Here is a 26,142-nt window from a genome sequence, read left to right on the forward strand (position 1 = left end):
AACCTAAGGGAACGCAAATTGGAAAGGTTTACTATAAAGAGAGTCAAGGTGGTTCTGTCTCCTTCCCCACTTCAGACCCACGAGCTGGCCTTCAGCCAGTGGATTCACGGCTCTTATCAGTCCTGGCAGAGAAATCGCAGCTGCCTGCCAAAGTTCAAACAAATGATTCACGTAGCAAGACTTTCAGCTGGTTTTGAAACGGTTCAGCTAAACTTTTGCTTCCCGTGGAGTGAGAGCAGTCCCAAAGCTCCTTATATATCCTGTGGGGTGCCCCACCCTTCCTTTTGATGACGCCGCCTCTCTAATCTTCTGAAGCACGGGTCAAGCCAAGCTTGATTATTATTATCAGCTGGGTCTGAAGGCGTAGCCTGGGGAAGGGAGGAATCGGGATGATGGCCTCATTACGTCCTCCGACTGGTCTGGTTCTGGCTCCTGGAGCCGAGCCAAAGGAATCGGTGCTCCCGAGGTAAGCCTTACCGGCCCTTCCCTCTCACTTTCTGAGTCACTTTTGGGCATGGGGCCAGGTTCGGGGGGCTATTGTTTTTAATAGCAACATTTGAATTTGCACCTCCTAAAATCAGTTTAAAATGTATAGGCCTTTGTCCCAGGATTTCTCCTTGACTTTCTGTTTTTAAAGTGTAAATTTGTGGGTTTTTTTGTTTTCAGAATATTGGTGAGTCAACATTATTTAATGCACTGAAGCAACTGCTACCTATTATCAAGCCTTCCAGTAACAGAACAGATGATGACTACACTCCCCAAGAGTTACTTCTATTATTGGTGTATATTTACTCCATCGTGGGAGAAGTCAAAACTGGGAAAGAATTAAATGAGGCTGAAAGTCAAGTGAAGGAAGCCTTTGTCCAAGCTATTTGCGATGAACCAGAGCTACCCCCTTTGCTGCAGAAAATAATAGGTAAGTGAACACTGCATATGCCTCCAACTGAGGTAACTTTTATTTCAAGCAACAATGTTTTCACACCGGATTTCAATATAGAATTCTGTCACCTAAATTAGATTTTGTGTGATAAAGCATGTGGAGTATGCGTTAAAAATGTATTGGTTACTGTATGGTAATTAATATAGAGAAATAAATACAACAGCAGCAATTGAAGGATGCAATAAGTTCTGTTTTCATGGGAGTGGAATACATTTAATAAGATCTATTTTTCAATAAACGTATGAATGGTTGTATTGTAAAATAATTTCAACTCTAGCCATGTCTATTCAGAGGGAATTTTGATTCACATAATTTCTACCTGTCTGGGACAGCAACTTAAAAAGATTTGGTAATGTATTTGAACTTCAGCTATGTGTACCTTGTTAAAATGACAAACAGAAAATATGTTGTGGATTAAGTGAGGGAGTACAACTGATAAGCATTATCTGCTTTTTTTGCTGAACGAAGAGCAGAGAATAATGCCTCTCTTTGTAGCAGTTTTTAAGAAAGGCCGCGAATATAATGAGGATAAATAACATTGCCAGAGTCAGAACTGACTTTGTAATTGTGACTAGTTGCTAAATCAGATTGGCTGCAATACGTTTAGAAAGCAGTGGCAGACAGAGCATGAACTTGTACCACCTCTACGCTGAAGGAAAGTGGAAGGTTAGTTGTCTCTCAATTTCATCACCACCACCATCATCAGTCATCGCAGTCATTGTAGCCATGGTCTATCCACTGCAGGGTGAAGGCCTCGTCCGCATGTTTCCAACCAATGCGGTCCTGAGCTTTCTCTTGCCAATTGGGGCCGCCATACTTGCTGATGTCATCACTCCATCTTGTTTTAGGTCTTTTTGGTGGAGGCTTTTGATCAAGTGGGATCCATTCTATGACTGCCTTGGTCCAAATGCCACCAGTTCTTTTTTTTTTTTTAATTTGCATTTATATCCCGCCCTTCTCCGAAGACTCAGGGCGGCTTACACTATGTCAGGCAATAGTCTTCATCAATTTGTATATTATATACAAAGTCAACTTATTGCCCCACAACAATCTGGGTCCTCATTTTACCTACCTTATAAAGGATGGAAGGCTGAGTCAACCCTGGGCCTAGTGGGGCTTGAACCTGCAGTAATTGCAAGCAGCTGCTGTTAATAACAGACTGTCTTACCAGTCTGAGCCACAGAGGTCCCTTCTTGCTATGTGACCATTTCCATTTCAGTTCTTTTACTCTCTTGATGATATCATATACTTTTGTTTGTTCTCTAACCCATCTGCAGGTCTTTCTATCTTGTCTTGTGATGCCGAGCATGTATCTTTCCATAGCTCTTTGCGCTTTTGAATCGATTGTGTGGTTAGTGTTCATGTTTCATCAGCATATGTTAGAACAGGTAGCACATGCTGAATGAAAACTTTTATCTTCAGGCATAGGGGGAGATCTCCCAATTTACATGCAAGAAACACAAGCGATTTATAATTGAAGCAGTCTGGTAGAGGGGTATATGGGATACAGCAAAGCAGAGGTGGGTTTCAGCAGGTTCTGACCAGTTCTGGAGAACCGGTAGTGGAAATTTTGAGTAGTTCGGAGAACTGGTAATAAAAATTCTGACTGGCCCCGCCCCCATCTATTCTCTGCCTCCCAAGTCCCAGCTGATCGGGAGGAAATGGGGATTTTGCAATATCCTTCCCCCTGGAGTGGGGAGGAAATGGGGATTTTACAGTATGCTTCCCCTGGATTGAGGTGGTAATGGAGATTTTACAGTATCCTCCCCCTATCACGCCCACCAAGCCACACCCACAGAACCGGTAGTAAAAAAAATTGAAACCTACCATTGCAGCAAAGCTGTCTGAATCCGTATTTTATACTTGGAGATATCTTGATATTTAAAAGATTCCTCAAGTAAGCCAAAGGTACTTTTCCTTCAAGTACCCTCAGCTTGCTTGAGGAATCTTTTAAATAGTAGGAAAAAATGGATTTTTCACGTACCAAAAATAACGTGATAAGGAAGTCTTACCAAGTGGATTGAGAGCTGTTTCGTGGGGATGGTGAGCAAGATCAAGATTAACAAAGCAGCTCTCTTGAGTCGAAAGAATCTTGAATTGTTTTCTTCTTTTAAATTATAGATAATCTATAGACTATAGATATAGATAGATAAAATAAAATAAGATAGTGAAAGAACATGATCAATTTTGTTGCTTGTTGATCCCCCCCACAAAAACTCTAGAACAGTGACGGCTAACCTTTTTGGTACTGAATGCCAAAACTGGAGCACGTGTGCGCGCACCAGAGTACTGGAACCTGGAAGAGAGCAGCTCTTCCAGAAATGCTCTTCTGGGGTCCATCGCGCACATGTGTGCTGGACAACTGGCCCGGCGTGCGTGCGCACTGGCCAGCTGCTCTCTTCTGAGGTCTGATTCATGCCAGACAGCTGGCTGGCTGGTGCTCATGTGCACGCCGGAACCTGGAAGACAGCAACTGGCTGGTGCCGATGCGCGCAATGGAACTGTGGGCACGCATACCATAGGTTTGCCATCACGGCTCCAGAAGAATAAAATCTTCTACCAATATGTTACAATGCAAACAGACTGCTTTATTTATTTAATATGAGTGTTAGCTAATTAAAAGGGGAGCTGCATTAAGTCCTTGTCTGTGTTTTAGTTTCATTTAGTTTAAAAAATAGAACTATACAGTAATATTGAAGAAGTTAGCAGATCCCTTGGAAAGTGCCCACTGTTTATCTACATACTCCGTAGAGATCATTAGTTTTTTTCATGTGATTGTAGACTTCTCTTCACTCAGAGATCCATTAGGCTTCTTGTATAAATACTACTAATTGAAAGGGTTTTCTGTTGACCTTCTTTGGTTTGCAATTTATTAAGCTTATCTTTCTACTCAGTATATTTGTATATATTTATTAAATTCTAGTTAGATAACATAAAGCTTTGAAGGAGAGATGGAACGTTTTACAGCCAAGTTTACAAGAAGGTTTTATATGTTTGTTATTGCAAATGCTTTAATTTAGGAGAGAGTCTGTGACCAACAATACGGATTTGGTAAGTCATTATTAAGTTTTTTTCCATAGGATGGTAGATATTCACTTATAACAACTTGTAAATGTTGCCAGATTTGAATAAGAGAGAATCCAATGAAGTTGTTTATACAGAAAGTATAAAATAAACAACATTTGTTTTCTGAGGTTTTTGCGGGTATTTGTATGTAGGTCTTTGGTTATTCGGGTTTTCTCCCGCGTAAAATTGGAAGTGTCTTGGCGACGTTTCGACAAAGTCTCATTCGTCATCTTCAGGCTTCAGCTTCATGCTTCTGGGAGCAATGAAGCACGAAGCTGAAGCCTGAAGATGACGAATGAGACTTTGTCGAAACGTCGCCAAGACACTTCCAATTTTACACGGGAGAAAACCCGAATAACCAAAGACCTATAAACAACATTTACACGTACACAATATTAACTGGATTGTTTACATCATATCGGAAAAAGCTGGTATGTAAAAAAAGTTAAAATACACAGCTTTCATGGAATAATTTTCTGATACATACCGGTACGTAGAATTTTTTTCCTCGTTGTACCTGAACTTCAGAATAAAAGTTAAACTTTCCTGCACGTGAGACATTTTTGGGAACATATTAGAATTATAATTAGTGCATATTAGAACATGCAGAATGGCAGCCTCGTACCAAATTTTGTCCTTTCATCTTCATTAATCTATGAAAAGGTTTTTTTTCTCATTAGCACATTTCTCCATTCTCCTTCAAGCAATTGGAGAAATTGACTGTGCAATTAATGTGGGAGACAGATTAAGTTGAACCAGCTGTTCTTTCAACAGCATTTAGGCAGGCTCCACATTTTTGTATGAAAAAAAAACAACAACCCCAAGTGCAGTGAAGTTTATCCTGTCACATGATTAATGCACAAGTCTTTGCAGTACTGCAAATCTGTTCATTTGGCAACAATTTTCCGATGAAAAGGCTTATTAAGCCTTCATTGAGCAGCAATAATACTTGGTTTAACCACATATAGGCGAGATGTAAGGGCAATTTTGCATTTTGGAAGAGTGTTTTTTTAATCGGGGTTTTTTTATCTGCTCCATTCTACAATTGGGTAGACCAGGTTGCCCTGATAAAAAACACCTTATCTTTCCCCTGATCACAGTAAATTTTTTACACGAGTTGTTAGCGCTATAGTAGAAGCTACTTTTCAAAGAGCAAATGTGCAAAGAGTAAAAATCTCGTGGATGTGCAGAGACAGCTGTGCTATTTGTTGAACAACAATTGTACATGTTTGATGGACATTACCTTACAGATGACCCCCACCCTGTTAAAGACCTTGGAGTTTTCATACCAAATGATCTAAGTGCCAAAGCCCACTGCAACTTCATAGCAAAAAAGGCTCTAAGAGTTGTAAACCTAATCTTGCGTAGCTTCTTTTCCAAAAACACCACACTATTAACCATAGCATATGAAACATTTGCTAGGCCAATCCTTGAATAAAGCTCGCCTGTCTGGAACCCTTACCACATTTCTGACATCAATACAATTGAACGTGTCCAGAAATATTTTACAAGAAGAGTTCTCCACTCCTTTGAAAACAACAAAATACCTTATCCCACCAGACTTGAAATCCTAGGCTTAGAAAACTTAGAACTTCTTCGCCTTCAACAAGACCTAAGTTTAACTCACAGAATCATCTACTGTAATGTCCTTCCTGTTAAAGACTACTTCAGCTTTAATTGCAATAATACAAGAGCAACCAATAGATTTAAACTCAATGTTAACCGCTTTAATCTAGATTGCAGAAAATATGACTTCTGTAACAGAATCATCAGTGCTTGGAACACTTTACCTGACTCTGTGGTCTCTTCCCATAATCCCAAAAGCTTTAACCAAAAACTTTCTACTATTGACCTCACCCCATTCCTAAGAGGACCATAAGGGGCGTGCATAAGAGCACAAACGTGCCTACCGTTCCTGTCCTATTGTTTCTCTTTTTTTCTTCTTATATATATATATATGCTTATACCTCCTTATATTTCCTCATATATATGTTTATATACTATATAATCTTTTGTGTGATGCCTATGTATATTGTTATGACAAACAAATAAAAAAAAAACTGGGGAACAAAACTAGGAAATCTCTGCCTAGTGATTTCTGCTGTATCCAAAATGACAGGGTATGGAAATCACATTTCCAGGTGCCTGAAATAACCGTTTTGAGAAAAAGTAGCATAAATAGTTAAAGGTTGTTGTATTTATGCTAAAGCAACAAGATTTACATGAAAGGAGGCCGAGTCTACCTATAAGATGATCTGCCCAAATCTAGGAATAAGAGAAAGAAAATAAAGTAAGGTGAAAAATCCTATTCAGTGCCCAGTTTTTCTTCCCAGCGATGGTTCAGATTGGATCAGCTGATAAAATTCTATAAAATAAATACATCTAGAGCGGCCAATTCCTGTTGAAACCAATCCTGGAATTTTTCCTCTCCCCAATAAAGGGATTCATTTATCTTAATTTATTAATTTAATCACCCCAGCTTTTGAAGACTGCCAAAATCCCGCCATGTCACAGGAAGTGCAAGAATAAAAGCGATCTCAGATCAGCATATTACTTTAGTGTAAAAAAAGAAAGAAAAAAAAGCTGCTTTCCAGATAATTCCCACTGCAAATTACATATTTATGGAGACAGGAAGTCTATTGCTCCTGCATGTCATTTAAACTGAGCCTGAATGGCATGTTGTATGGAATACATGTTATGGGCAAGTGTATTTATCCCCGTTGTCCACCATCACAAACAGCTTTTGAATAAATGGACACTAATAGGAATATTAATTACCGTACTTGGTATCATGGTGTATATCGGGGGTGTCAAACTCGCATTGTCACGTGACGTATCGCGACTGTTTCCCCTTCGCTAAACCGGGCATGGGTGTGGCCAGCACGTGACACATCGGGCCAAGAGTTTGACACCCCTGCTGTATATTATTTATTGTGCATTTAGACACTATGATAGTATGAGAAGTTCACCACCTACAAGAACCAAACAATTCCCTCAACACTGTCAAACTAGTTACTAAGTCCGCATTACTATTAATCTTCTCATTGTTCCTATCACCCACCTCCTCCCACTTATGACTGTATGACTGTAACCTTGTTGCTGGTATCCTTAAGATTTATATTGACTTTTCCCTATGACTATCATTAAGTTTTGTACTTTATGATTCTTGACAAATGTATCTTTTCTTTTATGTACTCTGAGAGCATATGCACCGGAGACAAATTCCTTGTGTGTCCAATCACACTTTGCCAATAAAGAATTCTATTCTATTCTATTCTATTCTATTCTATTCTATTCTATTCTATTCTATTCTATTCTATTCTACTCTACTCTACTCTACTCTACTCTACTGTATTGAAGACATTTAAATATTATTAGGTTATTCTATTTATTTCTTGGAAAGAGTTTATAGGCAGAGTGGAATCTTTGAACTGTTAAGATTATGAACTACAGCCTTTCATTGTTGTCTCATCACAACCACTAATAGTGCATCTTTTTTTTACTATTATAATGATATGTAGCTTTGATTTTTCATTCTGCTGAGTCATTCTTTCATTCGAGTTTGATCAAAATGAAGAACCTGATGAAAATTGCAACAAACTTTTATAACTTGACTATGATTGATGGTTTTCCTCCAGGACCCCCTAACATCATCCCCCATAAGAAACCCTGTTTCAATCGATGTGCAGTGTGGTCCGGTTAATCTGGCCACGATGTTTTTCTTTTTCAGTTTTTTCTTTCTCATTGTGATGTTGACTGATTTAGATGTAGTTTTTTTTATTCTTTTGACTGGCATCTACTGGCCATTCAGATTTGTGCAACCAAAATGCTTCTGTAGATGTGTTGTTGAAAAGATTGTCTGAGAAAGAGAGTTAGTTGTGGGGATTAGTTGTGGGGATTTGTATAAACTAAAAACCCGTGGGGAAAGTAGGCACTTCTCTGCCAGGAGTGACCATTGAGAAGGATGTTAGCCAGGCAAAATATAGAATTATCATAGCCAAGCCTTTCACTTATATGCATTAACTCAAGGATGAACTAGTTACTTTTGGTCTATTTTCAACCTCTCTAGGTCAACCTGTCAACCAATCCATTTGACTTAGAATAACTTTATTGTCACTTTGAATGTACAGTAATCGGCATATATTAAAATGAAATTTTGTTGCATACAGCTCACAGTCACCACCTCCAATATACACTACATAAACATGACTAAATAAATAAATAAATATGAATATACCCACATATATTATATGACACAGAAAAACAACACAGTCTAGTTCGGATGTATACATGTACATGCTGAGAAAAACAAATCTTGCAAGTGTACAGATGGATACCATAAGGAACAAAGCTGTTACAGAATCTGGTAGTCCTGCTAAAAATAGTTCCAAAACCTCCTCCCAGAGGGGAGCAACAGGAACAAACCAAGAAGTGGGTGTGTGGGGTCTCTAACAATGCTTTGAGCTTTAAACAAATAGTGCTTATAAGCAGTATCCTGAATAACAGGAAGCGAGCTTCCTATACTCTTCTCGGCTGTCCTTACCACTCTCTATATGGACTTTCTATCTGAGGCACTGCTGCCATCAAACCAAACAGGGATGCAGCTTGTTAAAACACTCTCAATCATGCCTTTATAAAAAGTGGCCAGGACAGAAAGAGAAAAATATTTTGAAAAACAAAGTGGTTGCAGAAGCTGGTATTCTGGTCTCCTGCAGAATAGGCGCTGAGCCCTGGGGCAGGACAGATGGGAATCAGAGGTGGTATTCATCCGGTTTGCACCCGTTCAAGTGAACCGGTAGCGGCGATCGCAGGTGGGTCCACCCGCCCCACCTCTAAGCTGTGCTATGTAGGCACGTTTTCAAGGCCGGGCGCATGCGCGGAAGTCATGCAAGCAAGCAAAGCACATGCATGGAAGGCCGGGCGTATGCGCAGACAGTGTGTGGGGTGAACCGGTGGTAAAGGTCAGTGAAACTCACCCCTGATGGGAATAATCCCACAGCAAACTGTCTAGAACAATTGGAACTGAACATATCACTTCCTCGTGACTATATCATCTCAAACCTTCTTCTCCATGCTCTGTGGATAGTCCAGAAGGACAAGCTTGAGTTCATGTAAGAGGGAAAACACCACTTCCCAAATGGAGTACTTTTTTTTAAAGTTTTTTATTAATAATTCAAAATTAAAAACATTGGACATAGATATGACATCACTGGTTCCAAGCATCTTCCAACACTTTAAACTAATACATAATAAACTAATGATAATATAATAATACGTTTCTTAAAGCTTATATGTTATTTACACATAATATAATAATATAATAATAATGTATACCTTATTTCTATACAATTATACCTATCTATACATACATATACCTATCTATACAATTCACATACCCATTTATCTATAATAGCGTATATATTTCTTGTCTAACAGTACACATTTGTCTCGGCTATCCTCTCTTTATCTAACCATTCATAGAATTTTACCCAGATTTTATAGTACAATGTTTCGCTTTTATCCTTGAGTTCCAAGGTGAGTCTATCCATTTCTGCACAGTTGAAAATTTTTAGTAGTATTTCCTCTTCAGTTGAGGTATCATTCTCTTTCCACTTCTGAGCAAAAGCTATCTGTGCCTCTGTAAGTATATGCAGTAATAGATAATTTATGTCTTTCTTGTATTTGCCCTCTTGTCATTCCCAAAAGGAAAAATTCCAGTTTGACTTCTATATTTATTAACAAAATTTCTTCCAACCAACTCTTTATCAGATTCCAATATTTTTTTGCCTTTGGGCATTCCCATCACATATGATAGAAGTTCCCCGGGGCCACCTCGCACTTCCAGCACGTTGAAGAATTTCCCTTATTAATTCTTGTTAATCTTGTGCGAGAGAGGTGCCACCTATAAAACATCAAATCACATTAGCAACCCCAAATGGAGTACTTGAAGCCTTCTTTAGGCTGCTCAACTGCTATCTAATGATGAGCTGAGGCAGAGACATGACACGTCCTCTGGGATATTTAATGAGACATCTTTGCCCCACAAGCAGGCTCTGTGGATATGGTCTCCACGGTGCCATATTAGTAGAGTAACAATGAGTTGCTTTTCTACCAGTAAAAAAAAACACAGTTTGATGCCTAAATCGTCTTAGTACGTTTCTAAAATCTTACATAATGTTCCTCAGCTTCACTTGTCTTTCGTTCAAGTTAAATCTGTAACAAGATGCGATTAGTGGAAGACAGACAAAAGGTTTAAACACTTTCCCCCTTCCACTACAAAGACTGATTGATAATCACGGGCATGTTTTCTTATGTCATATAAATCAATAATGATTTACCATTTTACAACAAAATAACAGGAGGGAGGAGGGGAAGGAAGCTGTCTATCAGGGCTGATCCTTGTTTTATCAATAGAGTTAAGATGTCTCATTTATAACCTTGATGTATTACTTTAAATGAAAGATTAGTAAGATGTGTCTAGTAGAGTAATAATTTATGATATCTCTCTTTTTAAAAAAAATATATGTGTCACGTGCTGACCCCACCCCTGCCCAGTTTAGTAAGGGGGGGAAAGTCCCGATAGGTCAATGTGACAACGCTGTGATGACACGAGTTTGATACCCCTGATCTAGAACATTCCATTGAGGACCTGTAGACTTCACGAGCCAGAAAGAGGGCTGAGAAAATATCTACAACAGCGCCCTCACATCCTGGACATTAATTATTTCAACAACTGCCCTCAGGACCATTACATGCCTAAATAACTAGACACAGGAACAGTTTTTTCCCTCGTACCATCCCTCTGCTGAACACGTAATTCCCACTGTCTTATGCCTAAGAGTATTTACCCATGTAGTAAGGCTGTACTGCTGTTATCCTCCTCATCTTTCCTATTACCTTCTCCTGTTGGCATCTTACGATTTATCACTTTGCCGTTTGTATCTTTTGATTGTATCTTATGATCTATCACCTATCACTTTGTTGTTTGTATATACGCTGAGATGTATGTATACCGAGAATGGTTTACAGAGTCCGCATATTGCCCCCAATAATTTGGGTCCTCATTTTACCCACCTCGGAAGGATGGAAGGCTCAGTCAACCTGGAGCCGGTGAGAATCGAACTGCAGGCAGCTGGCAGTCATCAGAATTAGCTTGCAGTGCTGCATTGTAACCACTGCGCCACCGCGGCTCAGATCAGATCACGTGACCATGGAGGTTCTGTGAAAAAATTTTTGTGGAATTGTTATAAAAATGTGCCTTCAGATGGCATTAAAGAAAAGAGATAAGAACTAAATAGTATATTTGCCACAGCACAAGATGCCTAAAACGGGAGGTGATACTTTGTTTTCTTCTGTAAATAAATTGGTTTTCTTCTGTAAATAAATTGGTTTTTATAATTCCATTCTATATTGTTTTACAATATTGTTGTTTGGGTTTTGTATTTACTGGTACATTGAACAAAGAAATATAATTTACATAAATGTCTAAAACATTTACCGTATTTATCGGAGTATAAGACGCTCCGGACTGTAAGACGGACCTACCTTTTTTGGTGAGGAAAACAAGAAAAATAAATCTGCCTCTGCCTCCCAGCAATTTTGCCTCATTGCAGCAAACAGCAAATAGCCTGCTTTACTTTCATTTTTGTTTTCAGCATAGCTTGATTAGCACAAGAAAAAAAAATCTGCTCCCAGCAATTTACCTCCTTGCAGCAAGCAGCAGAAACCCACACAGCAATAGCCAATGGCAATCCCTGCAGCCTGAAACAGCTGAGAGTCGGGAAGCCGATCCAACAGACAATCAACTTGTGCTAATCAGGCTGTGCTGAAGCTGAAATGGGCTGTGTCGTGTCCCACCCCCACTCCGATGAACGAGTCAAGGAAGTCCGTAACAAACTTGGCAACGATGCCTCTGCAGCTTGCCAAGTTCCTTCGAGGTTTATCAGAGCAGGCAGGAGTCCAAGTTGTGACTTCAGCGATAGGGTCCGGTATCAGCAAACTCGATAAGACTTTGCTTGACTCAAGGTTGGAATGCCAAAAGCAGGTCCTTTATATAGGCTGTGGGGTGTGGGTCCATGACTCAGCATTTATTCAGGCCTGCCCCTCCCTTCCTTCTGCTGGCGTCACCTCTCAGATCTCCGGAAGCAAGGATCCTCCCACTTTGAATTGTCTTCAGCTGGATCTGCTGTCAGCATCTGGGAAAGGGAGGGGTCAGAAGGAGTAGGCTCAAGCAATTCCAACACCTGGCTGGCTTCCTGCTCTGACGGCTGAGCTAAAGGAACACACGCTGTATGAGTGAGATTTATCGGGCTACTCCTTTCATTCCTTGAATCCTCTCCGGGCATGGGGCCAGGGGCTGGAGGCATGACAGGCCGTTCATCTTCATTATCAGACTCGGAGTCTGATAACAGGCCCGGTTGGAGATGGGAGGGGCCCGGCTGAGGAGAGGAGGGAGGACGAGTCACAACAGGCTGTTTCTTTTTGCTGCTTGCTGCAAGGAGGTAAATCGCTGGGAGGCAGAGGCCAAAAAGTGGGGGTCAGTGGGTGGGCGGGGCTTCATTCGGTGTATAAGACACACCCAAATTTTCACCCCCTTTTAGGGGGGAAAAAGGTGTGTTTTATACTCCGAAAAATATGATATGTATTTGATGCAAAACTATAAAGCTCTTCTAAAGCTTTACTTTTCTGGTGTAGGTATTCAAATGGGAGGTTCTTGCTGTCCATTTGAGAGCTGGATTTGAACATTTGTAGTTTGAAGGTCAACCCAGATAGTATCACTTAACAAGTTGGCCAGAGTGATTTGGGATGTCCTTGGGATGTTTCAGCATCAGAACCAGAATATCAGTGGCTGGGGGAGCAACGGTGAACATACGGTACTACCCATAGGTACTTTTTCATTACCATCAGAAAGGTCTTTGGTTTGATCCAGAAGTTTCTGGATGCTTCTCATTCTGCTGCTTCAGCATCTTAGATGGCAACCGTCAGCTTCCAGATGTGTTAGGAATCCGGTATTCTAGGCACACGCAGAATTCCTTAGCATCTTTAAAATCCAGGATGGGAAAAGGTACTCTACGCTTCCTATGAGCAACCGCTCCAATCTACTTTTTCTAAAAAGTAGAAAGAAAAACATTATACCATGGATATGAATGTTCATTTAGTGACTATTGCCACGGTAGACTTCAATTATTTTCCAGAAATTTTTAGCAGCTGGTTCCTGGCCTTGTAACTAGAAAAGAATCTATAGGCAGCGTCCGTAAAAACTGGCTGGAGAAGATTATGGGCATTGCAGAAGGTGGCGGATGTTGGCTTTTTGCTGTTGCGTAGATGAAACTAGTGGAATTGGCGGCATACATGACAGCAACTGCTCAATGTGAACAAAGAGCCCTAAGTTAAATTCTCAGACACCAAGTTGTAAAAGAGAGGTAAGCTTCAAAGCTCTATCCTTGTTCATTGTTCTCTCCTTTCTTTTTCCATCTGCCTATGACGTTGGGCTAAAAGACAATGAATTTTACTTGAAATATGGCCGGTTATTTTGGCATTGCCTTCAGCCATCTCGAGAAGTTCTATCATAACTATTTCTGGTGTTGTATCTCTTTACGTTGCCTGACTTTTTCCCCTCGTTTTACTTCTCCACTACAAAGCTCCTTCTTCCTCCCTTTATCTTTTTATTATTATTTATTTGCATTTATATCCCGCCCTTCTCCGAAGACTCAGGGCGGCTTACACTATGTTAAGCAATAGTCTTCATCCATTTGTATATTATATACAAAGTCAACTTATTGCCCCCCCAAAAATCTGGGTCCTCATTTTACCTGCCTTATAAAGGATGGAAGGCTGAGTCAACCTTGGGCCTGGTGGGACTTGAACCTGCAGTAATTGCAAGCAGCTGTGTTAATAACAGACTGTCTTAGCAGCCTGAGCCACCAGAGGCCCAGTCTTTGATTATTTCCATGTTCTAATTATCCTTTTTGGCCTCTCCTGGCCCGCTGCTTTCTTTTCATGCCTCTTCCTTACTCTTTGCCCATTCTAAGAGGGTTCTATCATTGGATAATTAAACAGTGGAACCACTTGCCTCCAGAAATCGCGGGTGCTCCATCACTGGACGTTTTTAAGAAGAGTCTATTATGGATTATGATTTATGTTGTATTTTAATTTATGATTGTTAATTTTATACCCTGTACTTTGTTCTGGAAAGTCTCGGGGGGGAATGGGGGAGGGAGGGGAAGGGGTTGGAAGGTGAAGGATTATTAATGTACAGGAATGATTGAAGATATGTCATTAAAAAATAGAAATAATTTGAAATGAAATCAGAGCTGCTCAGCTGCCATTTCAGAAGGGAATGGAAAAGGAGAGAGGAGTAGAGAGAGCGAAGAAAGAAAGTAGGTAGGAAAAGAGAGAGGTAGAAGAGGGGGAAAGGAGAGGAAGAAGAAAGGGGAAAGAGAGAGGGTTAGAAAGGGTGGAAGAAGAGAGAAGTGGGGAAGGAGGAGAGGAAGTAGAAAAGTGAAGGAGAGGAAGGATGGAGAAAGTAGAAGAAGGTAGCGAAGGGAAGAGGAAAGGTTGTGTTAAGGAAGGAAGTGGTAGCTGAGCAGGCCCGAATCAGTAACAAATGAAAGTTAATGATTAATGTTGAATAAGAGACTGTACATTGAATATGTTGTTGGAAAATGGAAATAAAACTTTTTTTTTTAAAAGAAGAGTCTAGGCAGCCACTTATCTGAAATGGTGTAGGTTAGTGGTGGCGAACTTTTACTCACTGAGTGCCAAACAGGTACGCGCTTCACTTATGTGCCGCTTCCCCCCGTGCGCTGCACATGGAACCACACCATCTGCGCATGTGTGCGGCTTTCGTGCGGCTCCCCCCGTGTGCTGTGTTGCACCATCTGTGTCTGCGTGTGGCAGACACTGCGTGCAGGTACTCACACGGACATGCACAAACGCGCACGCATGCACAGGAGAGCTCCAAAGACCAGCTGGATCTCTGGAATTGCGCACATGTGCACCGGAGGCCCAAACACCAGCTGGGGGGCGTGTGCATGCGCAGCTGCAGGTGAGTTGGGTGACAGCTCGCGTGCCCAGAAAGATAGCTCTGCGTGCCACCTCGGGCACACATGCCATAAGTTTGCCATCACGGGTGTAGATTCTCCTGCTTGAGCAGGGGGCTGGACTAGAAGACCTCCGAGGTCCCTTCCAGCACATTCTATTCTAAAATAATTTTGTTGCGGGCCCCCCTCCAGAGGCCAATTTACTCCTTCCCATTAGCTTTTTCTGCAGAATTCAAGCATTTTAAGTATGCGGAATTCACGCCTTCTCACAGCCTGTTCCTATTGGTTTCATTCGCTGACCGCTTTGCTTCCATTCAAGCTTTCAAGGGCCTCTGGTGGCTCAGACTGGTAAGACAGTCTGTTATTAACAGCAGCTGCTTGCAATTACTGCAGGTTCAAGCCCCACCAGGCCAAAGGTTGACTCAGCCTTCCATCCTTTATAAGGTAGTGTCGTGTCCCACTCCTCCGCTGACGGCCGGGTCAGGGAAATCCGAATCAGGCGTGCCTCTGCGGCTCTGCCAAAGTCCTAGCAAAGTCCTCAGGGGAGGCAGGAGGCCAGAAAGTGACTTCAGCAAGATATGTTTAGACTTTGCCTGACTCAGAGAATGCCAGAAAGCAGGTCCTTTATATAGGCCATGGGGTGTGGCTCCATGACTCAGCACTTATCCAGGCCTGCCCCTCCCTTCCTTCTGTTGCCTCTGTCTATCAAGTCTTCTGACGCGAGGGTCACTCCAGTCTGCAGCTGTTGGCAATTGACCTTCCTCAGGTTCACATGCTGTGGAGGAGGGGGAGGGGTCTAGTTGCTCCGTTTGCCTGGGCATGGAGCCAGAGCTGGGGGCTGGAGATACTTCCTCCTCTTCAGCCTGTCTGGGCATGGAGCCAGGGCTGGGGCCGGGAGACATACTAGGACATTCCTCCGTGTTCAGAAGCAGATAAGAAGGCCCCGGCTGTGGTGAGATCGGACGAGACACAACAGGTAGGTAAAATGAGGACCCAGATTGTTGAGGGCAATAAGTTGACTTTTTATATAATATACAACTGGATGAAGACTATTGCTTGACATAGTGTAAGCCGCCCTGAGACTTCGGAGAAGGGCGGGATATAAATGCAAATAAATAAATAAATAAAAAGCCTGATGTCCACAGGAGCCGTGTGACTTCTGAAAACTCGCCCCACTTCCCATTCAACAGGCAGAAACATTTCCAAAGAGATTTTCCGCTGGTGTTTTTTGGGTTTTTTTCCCTTCCCTTTTTTATGTCCGCTTGCTTTGCAGTCAAGAGGCATCTTGGATGTTTTTGAATGTGCGCGAGTGCAGATCAAGGAGGCCAACCTCCATGGCTGCATCTTATTTCTGCCCCTGTTCTGAAATTCCAGCGGTTTATATTCAGTCTCACCTCCTTGTGTGACGGTTACAAGGGCCGTATAGTCTGAGTGAGATGCTTGCGAGCTCATGGACCCAGCGGTTGAGGTCTTGACAAATGGCTGTGTTCAGAGTCTCTCCATGAATAATGACTTGACTTTGTCAGTAGTTTTGGCCTCTGCTGTACAGTTCTATGTTTCCCCGAACAGATGGAGCGGCTCTTATATGCCATTCTCTGTCTTTTGAACTTCCTGTTCAGGGTATGGTTCTCATCAACGCAGATTCTGCTGAGAGCACCTCCTTTTTAAAAAAAAATAAAAATCTGAAATGTCTAGCTTTCCCCCTTAGCCAGAAGCAAACAAATGGAATTTTTCTCTAATCGGAGGCCAAAAAAAAAAGTGCTTGTTTTCCAGCTGAAAATGTGTCCCCGAGACATGAGATTTTAATTGATAGCAATTAGAGATCGCTTAGGGTGAGAACCAGGCTTAAAGTTCACCGTCCCCCCCCTTTTTTTTCATTTTAATTGCTTTGCAACCATTTGTTGATCCGGTTATGATGTCTGGAAAGTTAGACTTCTGTGCAACATGGAAACTAGTGTTGCACACAGTGGTGGGATTCAGCCAGTTCGCACCTATTCAGGAGAACCGGTTGTTAACTTTCTAAGCAGTTCGGAGAACCAGTTTTTGGAAGAAATCTCTTTTTGTTTTTTTTCCACTTTACAGGACTAATCCTGTAAGGAAGGCAGGAAGGAAACATTCTGGTATTTCTAGCCTAATCTTTATTGCCCTGCTTACAGAAACTGCCTCTCTGGTTGACCCTTATTACATTGTAACAGCTAAGGAGAAGCGCCCATCGACATGAATGATATTGAGTTGGCCACGCCCACATGGTCACATGACCACCGAGCCACACCTACCCAGCTGGTCATTAGGGCAGAGAACTGGTTGTTAAATTATTTGAATCCCACCACTGGTTACACAGCAATGGAGCGTTATCTGGAGCTGCGAGATGACAAGCTCAAACCACAGTCTTGATAGCAGAAAGGAGCTTAAAATGTGGATATACAGCAAAGGTGGGTTTCAGCAGGTTCTGACCAGTTCTGGAGAACCGGTAGCGGAAATTTTGAGTAGTTCGGAGAAATGGTAGTAAGAATTCTGACTGGCCCCACCCCCATCTATTCTCTACCTCTCAAGTCCCAGCTGATCAGGAGGAAATGGGATTTTGTAGTATCATTCCCCTGGATTGGCGTGGGAATGATATTTACAGTATCCTTCCCCTGCCAAGCCATGCCACGCCCACCAAGCCACGCCCACAGAACTGGTAGTAAAAAAATTTGAAACCCACCTCTGATATATAGCACAACCTCAAGAACACCTTTAGACATATATGCAAGCATAATATACATGGTGGCTCAAGGGGCTAGGACACTGAGCTTGTTGATCGAAAGGTTGGCAGTTCAGCGGTTCAAATCCCTAGTGCTGCCGTGTAACAGGGTGAGCTCCCATTACTTGTCCCAGCTTCTGCCAACCTAGCAGTTCAAAAGCATGTAAAAAATGCAAGTAGAAAAAATAGGGACCACCTTTGGTGGGAAGGGAACAGCGTTCCGTGCGCCCTTGGCGTTGAGTCATGCCGGCTACATGACCACGGAAACATCTTCAGATAGTGCTGGCTCTTCGGCTTTGAAACAGAGATGAGCACCGCCCCCTAGAGTCAGGAACGACTAGCACGTATGTGCAAGGGGAACCTTTACCTTTGCCTAATATCATTAATGATCCAGAAACAGCAACATCCCATCATTGCCAGAATTTCCCACCCACCCTCCTGGACTGTGGGCTCTATTTGCCATTATGTAAATGAGCTTTGCAAGTTGTATTGCACACAGCTGACAGCCTCTGTGAGTAAGACGAAGTGCGATATTAAGACCCAGGTTGTCCTTCTCCCCCATTGCAGTTGGGAGTCTTCTGCTGCCTTACTCTCAGATCAACCCTTTTGGGCTGTAAAGACAAATAATATTAAGCAGGCCTCTTGAACATCAACAGGAACTTTGCAGCTTTGAAACACTGCAGCTGTGAAAGGCAAGGGGGGGGGGGTTGGAGGAGAAGGGGTTTTGCTAACTGAAGCTCTGATAAAGGCATTAAATTGAAAACTGCATATTGTGCATCAAGCATATTTGCAATTTAAAAATTTCCATCATCACTACCGCCACCATCGTCTTTTGAATAAGGCATGGGAATGGGACAATGTTCTTCTTGTTAATTTATGAACAATGTGCATTGACCAACTCTTGACAAATGTGGGCCGATTCACATTTGCCTCCTTTTAGAAGGTCCTTGAAGCACTTGAAGGTTTATCTGTGTCCTCAGGGTCACCTGAGTAGCGCTCCTAGTTCCTGCAGTCTGCAATTTTTTCCCTCTGGAAATCCATTCCTACTCCCACACCATTCAAAGGGTGTCCATCCCAAATTGTAGAGCTAAAGGTCTCTTAGAGATTCTCAGTCATCCAGGTCATGGTTGTCCCAAAGGTGCTTTTTCAGGAGGCAACTGGACTTTCTTGTTTTTTTTTTTTCTTTTGATGACGTTTTGCTTCTCATCCAAGAAGCTTCTTCAACTCTGACAGGATAGTGGGGAATTCTTGAATGAGAAGCGAAAAAACAAGAAAGTCCAGTTGCCTCCTGAAAAAGCATCTTTGGGACAACAGCTCAGGTTTTGGTGGGGGGACTTGAACCTGATTCCAGAGGGCAGGCGTTACTACAGAGGAGGTACACATCCATGATCTTAACCGATAGCATCGTTTAATCCAGAGTCTTCAAACTTGGTAGCTTTAAGACTTGTGGATTTCTGGATGGCACATTCTGGATTCCTTTGATTAAAACCAGAGGTCTTCAAACTTGGCAGCTTTAAGATTTGTGGACTTCAACTCCCAGAATTCTCCAGCCAGCTATGAAGTTGGCAAGTCTTGGAGTTGAAGTCCACAAGTCTTAAAGCTGCCAAGTTTGAAGGCCTCTGGTTTTAATCAAAGGAATCCAGAATGTGCCATCCTACAGGATCAAATCAACTGGACAGGTGTTATGGAAGACAAGCAATTTCTTCAAGTAAACTTTCCATGCGGGACTTTATAAAGAAAGACAGACACCAACTTTCGTGGAGAGTTTTTTTTAATGTTTATCATATCAGTTCGGAACTATTTTATATTCTTTCCGCCGCATTACATCTGACATTAAATAAAGAACTCACAGAGCTATCGGAGGCACACTGTCGATAGTTTGAAGTTTTACAACAACTGTTGCTACTTCGTCGTGAAGCTTATCTGCCTTTTTTGGACGATGGGATATCAAAACAACTAAAATGTCAACCACACGAGATCCAGCTAATTTCTTACATACATATACATATCTGTTGTGTCTTGCCCGCCCTCAGAGCAGCCGGGGCCTTCTTACCTGCTCCCGCACACTGAGGAATGTATGCCTCCCGGTCCCAGTCCTGGCTCCATGCCCACACAAACTGCAGAAGGAGAATCTCCCTGCCCCAGCCCTGATTCCATGCCCAGGCAAACGGAGCAGCTAGACCCCTCCCCCTCCTCCACAGCAGGTGAGCCTGAGGAGGGTTTATTACCAACAGCTGATTGGTGTGACCCTCGCATCAGAAGATTGGAGAGGCGGAGGCTGCAGAGGGAAGGGAGGGGCAGGCCTTAATGAGTGCTGAGTCATGGAGCCACACCCCATGGCCTATATAAAGGAGCTACTTTCTGGCAGTCTCTGAGTCAGGCAAAAGTCAAACTTATCTTGCTGAAGTCACTTACTGGTCTCCTGCCTGCTCTGAGGACTTTGCTAGGACTTTGGGCAGAGCTGCAGAGGCAAGCCTGATTCGGATTTCCCGGACCCAGCCGTCAGCGGAGGAGTGGGACACGACAATATCTGCACCTTATACACACCTTGGAAATGATTAAAAAATCTCTGTGATTCTTTTTCTTAAGTCTTTCATTTCATTACGAATAACAGAATAACAGAGTTGGAAGGGACCTTGGAGTTCTTCTAGTCCAATCCCTTGCTCAGGCAGGAAACCCTATACCAGTGATAGCTAAGCTTTTTGCCAAAAGCGGGGGGAGTGCAGGGCGGTTGCAGGTACGTGTGCCCACATCCATAATTCAATGCGCTCCACCCCGTGCATGCGCACGCGACTCCACCTGCTGTCCCCCTGCTTTTGGCTCACGGTGGGCCTGGTAGGCCTGTTTTTCGCCCTCCCCAGGTTCCAAAGCCTTTCTTGGAGCCTGGGGAGGGTGAAAAAGGCCTTCCCCACCCCTCCAGAGGCCGGTAACAGCCCATTTCCCGACTTTCAGTGGGCCCGGAAGGCCCGAAAATCAGCTGGCCAATGCACGCTGGAGCTGAGCTAGGGCAACACTCACATGCCCACAGATATGGCTTCCTGTGCCACCTGTGGCACGCGTGCCATAGGTTCGCCATCACGGCCCTATACCATTTCAGACAAATAATTGTTCAATTTCTTCTTAAAAACCTTCAGTGATGGAGCACCCAGAACTTCTGGAGGCAAGCTGTTCCATTGATTAGTTATTCTCACTGTCAGGAAATTCCTCCTTAGTTCTTAGTTGCTTCTCTCCTTGATTAGTTTCCACCCATTGCTTCTTATTCGACCCTCAGGTGCTTTGGAGAATAGTTTGACTCCCTCTTCTTTGAGGCAGCCCCTGAGATATTGGAAGACTGCTATCATGTCATCTCTAATCCTTCTTTTCTCCAGACTAGACATACTTAATTCCTGCAACTATTCTTCATATGCTTTAGCCTCCAGCCGCCTTGTTGCTCATCTCTGCATTCTTTCTACAGTCTCAACATCTTTTTTATGTCGTGACGACCAAAACTAGATGCAGTGTTTCTAATCTCTGATCTTAAACCTTGGAAGTCAGTCCCGTGGATCCTGCTTTACTTTACCTCCACGAAGGGATTGATCTTGGAGATGCTTCAGTCCAAGGCGAGCTTATTTCAAAATACCTTCCTTTTGTCATCGTCTGGATTCTTTTCACGTCAGTGTGTTTTCTAGGCATCTGTATCCATTGGAACTTATTCTGACTATTCTATCAAAAGGGAAAGTTCTGGAATGTGAGGATACCTGAACTTAATCCTGTGACTGGACATTGTGAAAATAAATGAATAGAATAGAAGGGGAGGGGAGGGGAGGGGAGGGGAGGGGAGGGGAGAGAATTCTTTATTGGCCAAATGTGATTGGACACACAAGGAATTTGTCTTGGTGCATATGCTCTCAGTGTACATAAAAGAAAAGATACGTTCATCAAGGTACAACATTTACAACACAAATGATGGTCAATATATCAATATAAATCCTAAGGATTGCCAGCAACAAGTTATAGTCATACAGTCATAAGTGGAAAGAGATTGGTGATGGGAATGATGAGAAGATTAATAGTAGTGCAGATTTAGTAAATAGTCTGATAGTGTTGATGGAATTATTTGTTTAGCAGAGTGATGGCCTTCGGGAAAAAACTGTTCTTGTGTCTAGTTGTTCTGGTGTGCAGTGCTCTATAGCGTCGTTTTGAGGGTAGGAGTTGAAACAGTTTATGTCCAGGATGCGAGGGATCTGTACATATTTTCACGGCCCTCTTCTTGATTCGTGCAGTATACAGGTCCTCAGTGGAAGGCAGGTTGGTAGCAATTGTTTTTTCTGCAGTTCTAATTATCCTCTAAAGTCTGTGTTTTTCTTGTTGGGTTGCAGAACTGAACCAGACAGTTATAGAGGTGCAAATGACAGACTCAATAATTCCTAGGGTACAAAGAAGCAATCAGGAAACAATATCAATATAAATCGTAAGGATACAAGCAACAACGTTACAGTCATAAGTGGAAGGAGATGGGTGATGGGAACGATGAGAAGATTAATAGTAGTGCAGATTTAGTAAATAATTCGACAGTGTTGAGGGAGATGGATGGTGGTCCCTCACAATAATAATAAATAATAATAAAGGACATGGATGGTGCTCCCTCACAATAATAGAGTGAAAGGTACCAGATCTTGGGTGCCCATCTGGTTACATATCAAGTGTGCATTACTTCATCTGCTCTGTGGAGATTTGGTTGGTTCAGGGTGGGGAATTTGTGGTGGGTGGTTGGGAATGTGTTTGGGGATTGTTATGTGTGTTGGGCCTGGCCTTTGGGTGTTATGTGAATTTGGTTGCATGGGTATTCTGTGTATATGCATACAATGACAATAAAGATGATAATGATAATGATGATAATAATAATAATGATGATGATGATGATGATGCCATGAAAGCAAAGATACAAAAATCCCCCGACAATCCAAACTGCCGACTTTGCAACAACAAAGTCGAAACTGTTTCACATTTAATATGTGAATGCAGCAAAATCGCACAAACTGATTACAAAACTAGACACAACCGAGTTGCTAAATTAATCCACTGGCCATTATGTAAAAAATACGACTTGCCTGTATCCAAAAAGTCACGGGAACATAAAGTGGAAAAAGTTTTAGAAAATGAGAAGGTAAAGATCTTGTGGGACCAGATATCACAGTTGTGGAAAACCGAAACGTACAATTTATTGACATCGCGCTTCCAGGAGATGCCAGAGTCGAAGAAAAAGAACTGGAAAAAACCATGAAATTTCACAACCTGGCCATCAAAACAACACAGCTATGGATGAAACATGTAACAGTGATACCCACTGTCATCGGGACACTTGGTACCCTGTCCAAGAATTTTATAAGATATATCAACAAATTGCAGCTTCCTGCAATAACACCAGCAGAACTGCAAAAAACTGCGCTACTTGGAACATCGTACATCTTCAGAAGGTACTTGGTTGATACCTAGGACGCTGGCAGCAACCCGTATCAACCATCAGCACCAGTCAGTGGTATTTGTGATGCCTTTTTGAATGTTCAGTTGACTGAGTTTCATGTTTAATGAATAAAGTAAATAATAATAACTTATAAATCTGTTTAGAGTGCAGGTATAAGGTAAGGATACCAGCACGCCTAGCATTTAAATTTATTTACGTTTCAGTTTTCCCTTCACTCATCAACATTCCTATTAACCGCAGTCATGAAGCAGAAGGACTCCGCTTACAAAGAGGGGCATTTTAATCCTCAATTGATTTAGAGTGGCAGTTGCTATTAATTTGTATCTTAAGTATCTGCGATGTTTCCCACAGTGTTAAAAAAAAAAAAAAATCGCCAGTGTCTTTCCTAGGGAATCAGTCAGCGTCTTTGTTCCCGGAGAAGAAGCAAATACACTGGCTATTTTGACTGAAGCCTTAGCTTCCCCTTTTTCTGGGTCTCCCCCCCCCTCCCAGTAAATCTTTGGAGATGAATCTGCCCCTGAAATAAAGCCACTTTTTATGCTTTTTTAGCGCAGGCAGAGCAGTTGCCAAAGAAATATCTGTGAACTTACACTGAGGCAACCTCCTCCTCTTCTCCTATTTCCTGTCCTGAATAGCTAAAATTAACGATAAACTGGAGTGCGGCTCAAGGTAGGAAGAAGTGCCTGCCAGAACCTATTTATCACTTCGCTGGCTTTGTACCATTAGCATCCGTCTGAAGTTAAAGGCGACTTGCGGAGAAGAAGCGCTGACTATTCTCTCTTCCTTCGACCCTGCCAGCCACAGTGTCTTGTTTAAAGATTAAAATAGATGCTCAGTGTTTAGCCCTTAGAGTTTCCCATCTATCTGGGAAGCAGCGGATGGGAGATCTGAGTTTGACTCAGGTGTTTTAAGCAATTTAGTCCCAATATAAATCCATTCCGACAAAAACAGAAATAAAAAACAAAGGAGACAGTATTCATTACATTGATATTAATTCTCTGATCTTACAATTGCAGTATCGAACCTCATTTTTCCCTCTTAACATATCTTCTAAAAAGAATATAATAATAATAATATTAAGCATAATAATCCTAGTAGTCATAACAATAACGATCGTATTGTTTACATCTCTATCCTAACATATTTTCTACGCTTCTCTAATCTCCTTCTTTTATTTCCAACTTCCATTTTTATTCTCTAACCGTCGATAAAATAATTCCCATATCATATAATATTCAGTTTGTTCTTTCTTCTTAATTGCAAGCGTTAATCTGTTCATTTCTGCACATTCTAATATTTTCCTGACTACATTCTCATCAGTAGGGATCTCTTCACTTTTCCAATTTTATGCAAATACAATTCTAGATGCGGTTAATACCTGCTTAATTAAATATTAGTTCTCTTTACTATAAGTAAATATTATAACTAATATAAATATTAGTTCTCTTTACTATAAGTTTCAGGTAAAATATTTCTGATTTTAAATCAGTGTGCTGCTTTATCATCTTTCCCAGCCACGTATGTATTTATGTCCAATATTTTTTTTGCTTCTACACATGTCTACCACATATGATAATGGGATAATAGGGAATGGTGGCACTTCCAACATTTGGCTGACTTATCTCTGAACATCTTTGCCAACCTCGCCAGTGCAAAGTCTATAAAACATCTTATACAGATTTTCTTTATATGTAGTTGACATCGTTAATTTGTAGTTCCTGTCCAGGGGTAAAATCCAGCAGGTTCTGACCGGTTCTGGAGAACCGGTAGCGGAAACTTTGAATAGTTCAGAGAACCGGCAAATATCATCTCTGGCTGGCCTCAGAGTGGGGAGGGAATGGGGATTTTGCAGTATCCTTCCCCTGGAGTGGGGAGGGAATGGAGATTTTGCAGTATCCTTCTCCTGCCACGCCCACAGAACCGGTAGTAAAAAAATTTGGATTTCACCACTGTTCCTGTCCCACAATTTCTGCCATTTATCTAATTCTGTTGTGTAACCAACATTTTTTGCCCATGCAAAAGGAGACTTTCAGGCAGCTAATTTGGAATTGAAATAAACACATTTTGCTGGGAATTTTTAAATGGTTTCTCGAAGGTTGCAATACCATTATAACCCAGGAACACAGTTTTATTGTTAAGGTCACTTATCAGTTTCATATCTGTTTTAAACTCGAGTTCCATTCAGTCTGAAACACAGAAATATAAGCAGCCATATTAAAGCAGCAATGTGGATGTAGTTGATTAAAGAGATTAAGGCAAATGCTTCTTTATTCCTAAACAAAAAGCTGCATTGGAAAATAGGAGAATCATTGTTTACTACACAGGAGAAACTATTCATTGATAACAAGGGTTTGTGCGGAGTTATTTTACTATCAGCCAAAAGCATACCCCTTCTACCTTAAGAAAATATTGGAATTTGAAAACTACATTGGTTCATTCTCTGGCCTTTGGTCACTAGAGAGCAAAAGAGTAGGATTGCCATATGATTCCTGCATTATTGTTAAGGATTCATAGGCTTCTCAATTAGCTCAACATCAGGATATAATTCTTAGGTGGATTTTCAAATTCCTCATAAGCATCCTCCCAGATTTTAACACTATAGACAACCATTAGTTTTTGCATATAGGATTCAATCTTTCTTCATTAGGGCGAGGCAGGGGGACAAAGTGGAGATTTTTTAGCAGAGTTTGCAATCAAGGGAGTCAGTTTGAATCCCAAATCCCATTTCACATGGAAAATCAGTAAGCTATAGGTAGTCCTCATTTTGGCTGAGCGCCAAAGAATTGAGGCCTTTGAACTCTGGTGCTAGAGAAAATTCCTGCAAGTCCCTCGGACGGCAAGGCGATCCAACCAGTCAGTCCTAGAGGAGATCAACCCTGACTGCTCT

At 41.8% G+C, this 26,142-nt stretch overlaps 1 protein-coding gene across 2 annotated transcripts in view; it reads left to right on the forward strand.

Moving 5' to 3' along the window:
- SCFD2 (sec1 family domain containing 2) overlaps positions 1-26,142 on the forward strand; it is a 236,762-nt gene that overhangs the window by 92,577 nt on the left and 118,043 nt on the right. For both annotated transcript variants that reach the window (XM_058192242.1, XM_058192241.1), the window contains exon 5: positions 667-916. In XM_058192242.1, coding sequence (XP_058048225.1) covers positions 667-916 — 250 coding nt within the window. The remainder of the gene's footprint in view (positions 1-666; positions 917-26,142) is intronic.

The sequence above is a fragment of the Ahaetulla prasina genome, chromosome 8 (assembly GCF_028640845.1).
Source record: "Ahaetulla prasina isolate Xishuangbanna chromosome 8, ASM2864084v1, whole genome shotgun sequence".
NCBI classification, from domain to species: Eukaryota; Metazoa; Chordata; class Lepidosauria; order Squamata; family Colubridae; genus Ahaetulla; species Ahaetulla prasina.